This window comes from Balaenoptera musculus, chromosome 4, assembly GCF_009873245.2.
Source record: "Balaenoptera musculus isolate JJ_BM4_2016_0621 chromosome 4, mBalMus1.pri.v3, whole genome shotgun sequence".
Lineage (NCBI taxonomy): Eukaryota > Metazoa > Chordata > Mammalia > Artiodactyla > Balaenopteridae > Balaenoptera > Balaenoptera musculus.
The window spans coordinates 63,022,571-63,032,624 of NC_045788.1; the positions used below are offsets into that span (position 1 = coordinate 63,022,571).

Sequence of the window (10,054 nt, forward strand, 5' to 3'; positions counted from 1 at the left end):
AAAAAATCTCATCACTCTGAGAGGACCACTAATGTTTTAAGGAATAAGTTTCTATGCCTTTCTCTAGGAATAGAAAAATATAATTTTATAGACATGGAGCTCATATCATCTGTGATGTTTTATGAAAAATGTGTCTTAGAAATCCATTCATGTTGGTACATATATTGATATTTTTTTAAATGCTTATCTTTTTAGAAATAAAATTCTCATTTTTGTGATGGTTGTTTCTGGATGTTGCATTTTTCTATTATAGGTGATAGACCTAAGAAAAAAGTGTCTTAAATATCTGGATTCTATGGGACAAAAGGGCCACAGGATCTGTGAGATTCTCCTGTAAGTAAAGGCTTAAAAACTTCAGTGTTGCCTCAGTAAGTAAAGGCTTAAAAACTTCAGTGTTGCCTCAGTGTTGCCCTTTGTTAAGTGGTCTTTCTTCTTTCCATCCTCTGGTGGATGGTAGTCTAATGTGTAGTGAGAGCTATCTTCCTAGTTGTTCACAACTTGACCTGAATCCATCTTTTTGTCTAAAAATAACCCCAAAATCTGATCTTAACTGAGAAATCTTATTTAATAGCATCATTGAAAAGAAGTCTGTCATATGTCATAATGTAAAATATATTTGATCAGAATCCCGTGATTTGAATTAGATTTCTCTGGGATTGATACATTAGTTCTCTCAATTCTTAAACCCACTCACTGATGTCTCTGTGCTTTCCATGATGGTTCGGTTTATCTCATAGAACCTGGAGGTAATTTTTAAGTTAAAACATGGTTTGTAGGCAACTGTTTTAATAGTAATTGCTAGAAACCTGCCTTTAAAGCATAGCCATCTATTAGCTATGTAAAGTGATGACAAGAATTTCACAGAGAGGAAGCAAATCAGTGAAACAAGTCTATTTTGAAACCCTTATGCTCACTGGAAGCAAATGCAGGTTCCAGTTTTTAATTTTAGTAAGGATACTTGGATAATTTTAATAAGGATACTTTAGTAGGGAACTCTTGTTGAATGATGTGAAGAAAAGTTAACAATAATTCAGTTCTTCTTTGATGTTTTAGTGTAAAAGATCCTTTTTATTTATGGGTGTTTATCTTGAATAAAAAATACAGAGAAGAAATTTTTAAAAATCATAAGATACACCAAATTGTTTATAAAGCAGTTATTTCCTTCTAGTCTTTTCTGCTTAAGATGTATGTAAAATGTGCATACATACATACGTGTGCACATACACATACATATAATCACATACTTATGAATGTTTTCATTGGAATCATATAGCAAAATTTTGTCTGTTGCTTATAATAGGATACCAAAAAACCATACTTTTATAACATTCATACTTTTTTTTCCCTCTCTCTCTCTCTTTTTTAATATATGAAGAGTTCAGCTTCTTTGGGTATCTGAGGCCCCCTCCCTTTCCTGATGCCCCTAGTCCAACTTTTCTCAATTTTTTTCATTATCACCTCCCCACTCCAAATTTTTTTTTAATTTAATTTCTCCATGACAAGAGAAAATAGTATTAGGGAAGAGACTTTTTTTGTTTGTTGGGTTGAGCTTTAGAGGGCTGCAAACCATTGAAATATCTAAGATTTTTGCCTTCTAAGAACCAGTTTTCACCTCTCTGGGGGTAACATTGCTGCTCCCGTTGAGAGCGCATGCCCTAGCATAGCACTGGTTTACCTTTTATGCAGGTTAGGGTGAGAACTGAGATGCCTGCGTTAAATTTGATAACCCTCTGGAGATTTGGATAAAATTAAATCACTCTCAATACTTAAGTATATATCACTTAGGAATGAGGAAATTCTCTTACATAACCACAATGCCATTATCACACTTAAGAAAATTGACAACCACTAATGTGTAATATATGATTCATGTTCTGATATCATTAGGTATCTTTTATAGCTTTTTTTCCTAATCTAGGAAGTCAGTCAGGGTTCATGCATGTAAGTAATGTCTCTTTAGTCTCCTTTAGTTTAGAATAGTCTCCTACATTTTTTTTTGTTTTCCATGGCAGTGCCTTTTTCTTTTTAAGACTCCAGGCCAGATGTCTTGTTTTATATCTATTTTTAAGTGAGAAAAAGCAAGTTATAGAATGAAGTACTTTTTTTAAATAGAATAAAATGTGTGTTTTAAAATGGGGTGGAGTAGAGAACTAGAATAGCAAACTGTTAATAGTAAATATTTCCAGAGTGGTTATTATGGGGTCTTTTGCATTTTACATATCATGTTTTAATTTTTAAAATATAACCATATATAATTTTTGTAATCAGAAAAAACACAAAATAAAATGTAAAAAGCCAAAAACAATCATATTTTTAAAAATCTAACAGAGATGGATTTGAGAATGGCAGGTCTATTAAACATCACAATGTCTTTGTAGTCATAATGCTAAGTCTCCACAGGGATTCATCAATATATTCCTTCTTTGCTGTTTTTTCAGTCAGTATTTACAGGATGAAAGTAAGACCAAAAGAAATATTGACCTGAATGTTTTAGAGTGGACCCACTACAGCATGAAGCCACATGTAAGTGGTGATCATCTGTATTTCAAATACTTTGTTGCGTTTCCTGTCAGTAGCATATTATTTAGACTTGGCTTCCTTCCTCCCCTTACTCACTCATCCTTAGGCATGCATTCTCCTGAAGTGTACATCTTTAGAATGATCACTTCTAAGTCTTCAGAAGTTCATTTAACCAAGTCGTTTGCTTTTAAGCCTTTATCTTGTTTCTTAAACTATAAATGTTAAATATCTGCATGTCTCAAAAAATTGAGAAAAAAACACAACACAGTAAATTCAAGCCAGCTACTTTTCTTGGTTGGCATTAATGGAAATTTTAAAGCTCCTGTTCAAAACTTATCTGAGAAATTTGTATATTTATATCTTAAGGGTTCGATGCTGTGAGTCCTCAACAGTCAGGTGTGCTATTTGTGAATGTGCTTTGGATCGTGCCAGATTTGAATCTCATTCAGGGTTTAAAAATGCATACATTTGGGACTTCCTTAGTGGCGCAGTGGTTAAGAATCCTGCCAGTGCAGGGAACACGGGTTCGAGCCCTGGTCTGGGAAGATCCCACATGCCGCGGATCAACTAAGCCTGTGCACCACAACTACTGAGCCTGTGCTCTAGAACCTGTGAGCCACAACTACTGAGCTTGTGCGCCACAATTACCGAAGCCCGGGTGCCTGGAGCCTGTGCTCCACAACAAGAGAAGCCACCACAATGAGAAGGCTGCGCACTGCAACGAAGAGTAGCCCAGCTCGTTGCAGCTAGAGAAAGCCTGCTTGCAGAAACAAAGACCCAACGCAGCCAAAAATTAATTAATTAATTTAAAAATGCATACGTCTTTTAGTCCTAATGGCTCCTTTTCTTTTTTTAAAAAATATTTATTTATTTATTTATTGGGCAGTGTCGGGTCTTAGTTGCAGCACGTGGGATCTTTATTGCCGCGTGCTGGATCTTTAGTTGCGGCAAGTGGGATCTTTTGTTGTAGCATGTGAACTCTTAGTTGCAGCATGTGGGATCTAGTTCCCGGACCAGGGTTTGAACCCATGCCCCCTGCATTGGGAGCGTGGAGTCTTTGCCACTGGACCGCTAGGGAAGTCCCCTCATGGCTCCTTTTTAAAGTAAGCTACATGAGTTCAATTTTAGCCCTAACCTCTATATAATGGCTGACTATCTTTATCCAAAAGCATTTTCATTTCTAAGTTGAATAATTAGAAGAGTAAGTGTTGAAATTTCCTGAGGAAAGCACAGATAAAAGAAGAGTTTGTTAGGATGAGTAACTGTGTTCGGGAATGGGAAATGTAATAAAGAAGACAAATTCTCATCATTTGTGTGGTGGAGTCCATAGTTCTCTCCACTCTGTGAGAGATGCTGGGCTCAGGAGAGAAGTTCGAGGTACCTACCATATGTATGGGTGGTGTGCATTTTCAATCTTTTCCTTTTTACAATAATCGTGTGTATTTTTTTGAATAAAAATTGAGTTGTCATCTAGTGTGTTTTCCAGCAGTGGAATTAGACTCTCTTATACTCTTATTGCCCTTATAACTGACAGCCAAAGTGTGTAAGGGGCTGGCCAAGATTAGTGCGACACGGGCTTGGGGAATGTGTGAGTTTACTTCACCTGGGCTTTGAATCCACCGCCTTTGGTTTATGGTGCCTTTAAGTGCTGCTTGCAAGCAGTAGTGTTTTTTTTTTTTTCAGGACAGAACTAAACATCATGGCAAGATTTCCTAACTGGTTAAACCCTATAAAGAGGCTTTTTTCTTTCTCCTGCTTGCAGCTGTGGGGGTCCAAGGCAGTAGTCTTAGTTTTCCGGCTAGGGAAGACAAGTCAGACTCTGCAGTATGGAAATAGGTTAGTTGTACTGTAAGCATATTTCTGATTGAACCACACTTAGCCCTTTTCAAAATTTATGAATGCCTCTGAAACAATTCTGACTAGAATTCCTGTTCCTGGTAATAAACCTTCTTTCAATTTGGTTTATATGAGAGCTGAGAGATGGAACTCTCACTTTGCTTTTCTCTTTCCTTCTAAAAAACATTTTCCATGAGGCTCACATACTCCCATGTCATGGGTTGGGTTTTTATGCCACATAAAGACTAATTGTGTTTGTGTGTGTGTGTTTGTGTAATACCAGATTTAACATTTACCTTTATAATATTGTTTATCCACAGTAATATTTAGAAAAAGTCAAAGGAGTTTGTATTTGATGAAATTTCACCCCTTCCTTTCTTTTTTTTTTGTAATTTTAGGAGATTCCTCAACAGTTGAATGGGAGTGATTGTGGAATGTTTACTTGTAAATATGCAGATTATATCTCTAGGGACAAACCTATCACATTTACTCAGGTGAGTGGAGACCCCTCCTCATCCATTTACTTGTTACTAAACAAGATAAACTCAGAGCATGTTACCAGTGCCTGGCACACATTAAGCTCTTAATAATGGTAGCTGTGCTACTATTATTGCTGTAAACCTTGGCCATAGCCCTACTTTTGCTAGTATCAGGGTTTGTCACTGTATCTGCTCTCACGTTTATCCTAGTCTTTGGTGACCAGTGGGGCAATTTGCATATCTCCGAACTCCAGTGTTCACTGGTTCTTGAGTATTACTAATACTTTTAGCCAAAGAAGGAGGCACAGCAGAATATGTAACAGCATGGGGAAATCAGGCCTTGTGAGAACTTAAGCTGCAGGTCTGAGATGTAACTATGAATCCTGATTTTCCTTTCTGTTCTGATTATTTTTGGTTCTCCATTTTTGGCTCTGCATTTGAGTGGAAATTCAAATATGTTGGGAACTCTTGAGTATTTATGTTTGTAATAGTGGATTCTCAGTCTTTTTACAACCAAGGACAACCTCCTTTAAAAAATAGTTTGCTTTAACAGACCTCATTTTGATAGCTACCAAATTGTACATATTGAATAGTAGGACTAATAATAACCCCATTCTAAGCTTTTGAACAACATGAACTAACTAGGGCTCCCGTGCTGAATTAATACAATTGGTTAGCTTCAGAAGTTTTACTAAGAATAAATATGTAATTTTTTACTACATGTTTTGAGCTATTTAAAATAATTTATGAATCCATGTGTTAAGACTTTTTAGGCCTCTTCACACTAGTTTATAGTAAAATGGTATATCCAACTATTTATAAGGAAACTCCAGGAGTACCTCAAGGGTATCTGATTTCATCAAAAAGAGTTACAGGTGGTTTTGGATTTGTCTTGCATGTTGTTGCTTTTAAAATTGGACCATGTAGTGATTATCAGTTAAAGCAGAATAATATATTAAGAAAAGCATCTAAAAAAAAAAAAAAGAAAAGCATCTAATTCTTTGATGCTTCTAAAGAAGGAGTTATTTATTCTCTGAACCTAATGACATGAGATTTGAAGGGGGGAAGTTGCTATTTGAACAGAATTGGCCGTGGACAACATTTGGTATAGCACAGAGTAATTTGCAGGTTTGTTTTTTTCTTTTTTTAAATAGACTTCATGTTTTTCTCATAAGAAAGCAGAATATGTTCATTTTAGAATGTTTTGAAATACAGATGAGTAGAAAAGTTACTTTTTGTGCCACCACTTAGCTATTTCCCTTTTTGGTACACGTTTTTGTTATGAAGTTGTTGTTGGACTCTATTGTATAATTCTGCATCCTGCTTTGATTTTCCTTAACACGTAAAAATGCTTATGATACATATAATAATACAAATAACCTCCTTTTTTTATGGCTTTGTAAGTCTGTACCATGATGCAGAAAAGTCAAGGCTTACACAAAGGACGTTGACATCCTACTTTATTTACATGCTACAACTAAAGGTTGTTGACGCTGGGCACTTTCATGTGTGATGTATGTGTTACTTGTGGATTCTCTGCAGCACCAGATGCCTCTGTTCCGGAAGAAGATGGTGTGGGAAATCCTTCATCAGCAGTTGCTGTGAGAACGCCCTGCCGCAGTCCCTCCCGCTGCTGGTGGTTCTTTCACGGATGGACGTTTCCATATACCTCATGCATTGTGGGTTAAAAAGTCCTTGCATCACCTCTGTTCTCTCACAGGTACTGAGCTGTTAGAAGTGCATGAAGGCCCCTCTCTGCACCCTAGTCCTGACTTGGTGTGTGGAGGGCTGCTTGCAACCCTGTTTATAAGGCCATGCCTGCTCAGAGCCCTGGACTGTCAACCCACACAAGAACAAACGCTAATTAATACTTTTTTTAAGATTTTTTTTTTCCCCTACGAATGTGGAAAATGCAGAATTTATTCTATGATTTGTTTTTTCTGTGTGTTTGTTCACGTGTATTCATTCACTCACTCATTTGCAAACATAATGGGCAGTGGCTGTTTTCTGCTGCTCTTTTAAAGTTAACTCTAAATTTCTCATTTGAACTATTTATTTCTGAAAGGAATGTTAAGCTGCCACTCCCTGCTGAAGATCAGGAGGGAAAGCAGTGGGGGAAGGAAGGGTTAATTAACTTCTCTAGCTGGAGCAGTAACTGCTGACTTGAAGCAGGAGGTCTTCTTTCTTTTGAGGCTTGAAAATGCCAGGAGAAGCACCGTGGTGTAGGGCTCTGGTTGCCTTTCAGAGGAAGTTCCACACTACAGCATTGGCATGGTGTCGTGGAAAAGTGGAACTGTGGCCAAGGAACTCTGGCTATCCAAGTGTCTTCAGAAGAGTGTCATCCTAAAGAGACTTCCCTTTCTGGAAATGAGGTGACTTGGCTACTCTTGAAACTGGATTTGAAGTCACTGTAAACCCTAAATCTTCATTTTCATCCCAGATCTGGTTGAGTATAAGCCTCAGATATGTAAGGGCTGGCCTGAGCTGTTTATTTCAAAAGATACTATTCAGTTTAAAGCTGTTTTCCTCAAAGTTTTTTTTCTATATATAAAGCCAAAATTAAGTTTTGTACTCATTAGTATTTACATTTCCCCATTCCACCGCCACTGAAATCTGTGCAAGAAAATTTAGTACTTGGCTCTGAGGTTGCCAGTTATACAGTAGTCTATTTTGCCTATGAAATTTGTATTTAACTGTTTTGTTCATTAAAAACCTTACAGTGGTTACGCATATTTAATTTCAGAAAGTTTAGCCTTGGTCAGAACATATTTTGCAAGATCTAGTGCCTAGTGTTGCTTTTCTGATGTAATAAAAGGTTGTCTGGCAGAACCTGAAAAGTATACGCTGATTTCTAACCCTTTCCCTACTTAAACCTCCCACACTTCTCCTTGTTCACAAAAGTAAGAGGTCAAACCAGAAAAACTGGGCATCTGTTAGCTATGAATCAACATGTCTGCCACCTGGAGGCCCTGGCTTCTGGTCGCAGAGGCATACTCTTTTTTTTTTTTTTTTTTTTTTTAATTTATTTATTTAATTTTGGCTGCATTGGGTCTTCGTTGCTGTGTGTGGGCTTTGTTGCGGCGAGCGGGGGCTGTTCTTCGTTGCAGTGTGTGGGCTCTAGGCGCGCAGGCTTCAGTAACTGTGGCACATGGGCTCGGTAGTTGTGGCTCGCAGGCTCTAGAGCGCAGGCTCAGTAGTTGTGGCGCACGGGCTTAGTTGCTCCACGGCATGTGGGATCTTCCCGGACCAGGGCTCGAACCCGTGTCCCCTGCATTGGCAGGCGGATTCTTAACCACTGCGCCACCAGGGAAGCCCTACAGAGGCATACTCTTGCAGGCAGTTTTCCCTGAGATGTGTAAAAGTCTTGGTATAGGACCTGGGGCCTGTGGTGAGGATTGAAACCGCTGTGCCTACTTGATGGTCAAACCAGAGGACGTGTGCTTAGGTGATGATTAAATAGTGAGCCAGATGGGCTGAGTCTCCCTCAAGCTTAGGCTGTACAGAGAACCCTGCCTGCAGCCTCCGTTCTTTTCTTGAGGCTTCTGGAGCTGTGCCAGTATGTATTGGGATCAGGCAGTGGGCACAGCCAAGAAAGGCCAGAGATTTACTGGGTCAGCAATGCACTGAACGCCTGGTTCCCACTTGGCACTAGTAGGTTTCACCTGAGAATTTAGAACCTTGGTTAAGATTTGTTCCATGTGGGGTAAATCCTTTTAGGAATGGCAGCCCAAATGAGTGATGGTGGAGGTTAATGTATTTGTATTACAAGTATTTGGAGGGGCTTCTTAGAGCAGCATTCACTGAGCTTTCCACTAATGTGATTCTTCAGGATAGCTCTTAATAATCTTCTAGGACATAATGAATTGATGAGAACAGAGAGTCAAGTTGGAGAATGCCATTCTACTTAACCCTGAGTTTCTGAATTTAATAGGAGATAACACAGCCATGCTTCTCTAGGCACTGACATTTCTCTGTACAGATACTTGTTGGTAATAGAATTTTAATACCTAAACAGTTTATGAGAAAAGCAGCCAGCTACTGATAATTTGCTAATTATCAGTAGCAAATTATTAACATTAAAGCCAGTGAGAAAGATATCTGTATCTCTCTCTATATTTTATTGCAGTAGTTTGGGGGTCTGAAAAAAAGTTGGAGTGAACCATTGTTCTTTTTTTAGTAGGCAGTCTCTCCTAAAGATTGATGATGAAGAAGAAAAAAAACCCCCACAACTGTTGGTGAGCAAATGTCTTTCTCATTTTTGACCTTTGAGCCAGGAGGAGGGTGGGAGGGAAACAGACTTGGGGCCTATGGAAGATGTCTGGAGAGCCCCTTATTCTACCTCAGTTACCTAAGGCTATTAGAACTTCTGATCTTTTCCTCCTAAGCGCAGCTTGGGGAATGCCATGTTGAATGGTGGATGTTTGCCTGCACTGAGAGGAGTTGCTTGGTGCTGGGACCAAGGTGTGGGTGCAGGGAGAATGTGTCCCTGAAGATATATTGAACTTCAGATATGAATAAATAAATATGGTGGAGAAATTTAAGTTTGTAACAACCTTAGTACCATAGTTAAGCTACACAGTTTAAATTGGCTTTTGTGAGGGAATTCCCTGGTGGTCCAATGGTTAGGACTCTGCGCTTTCACTGCCGAGGGCGCGGGTTCAATCCCTGGCTGGGGAACTAAGATTCCACAAGCCAAGCGGCACAGCCAAAAAAATAAATAAAAATTTTTTTAAAAAATTGGCTTTCGTGAACTAACTGGGAACCTAATCTCTTTATGATAGTTTCTTTAAGAAAAGCTCTAGGTACCCAATATTCAAACAAATTTTTGGTAATTGTTTGTAAGTTGGGGATCTAGGTGTCTGTATTGCTTTGGTGATTTTTTTTTTTTTTAAATTTATCTAATATATACAAGGAAGGGTTTGGGTGTTTGAAATAGGTGTTGATTTTATCTATCAATAAATTCATCTCTTTAATTCAGTGGCTTTCAAATATTTTTGATTGCAACTCATAGTAATAAATGTATTTTTTGGCTGCGCCGCAAATTTTTTAAAAAAAATTTTTAAAAATCAGTGTGACCACATTGATTTCTCAACCCACTAATGGATAGAAATCCAGCTTGAAAAACACTGCTCTAAATGAACTGACAGCAAAATGCAAATTATGTTCAAAACTATAATGCTTGAGACCACAAAAATACAACAAATGTGGGGTTGTTTTGA

General features: G+C 38.1%; 1 protein-coding gene across 2 annotated transcripts in view; it reads left to right on the forward strand.

Moving 5' to 3' along the window:
* SENP2 (SUMO specific peptidase 2) overlaps positions 1 to 7,664 on the forward strand; it is a 31,303-nt gene extending 23,639 nt beyond the window's left edge. For both annotated transcript variants that reach the window (XM_036850710.1, XM_036850711.1), the window contains exons 14-17: positions 254 to 333; positions 2,439 to 2,523; positions 4,755 to 4,850; positions 6,378 to 7,664. In XM_036850710.1, the coding sequence (XP_036706605.1) occupies positions 254 to 333; positions 2,439 to 2,523; positions 4,755 to 4,850; positions 6,378 to 6,440 (324 nt within the window). In that variant the 3' untranslated portion in view covers positions 6,441 to 7,664. The remainder of the gene's footprint in view (positions 1 to 253; positions 334 to 2,438; positions 2,524 to 4,754; positions 4,851 to 6,377) is intronic.
* The last annotated feature ends 2,390 nt before the right edge of the window (positions 7,665 to 10,054 follow it).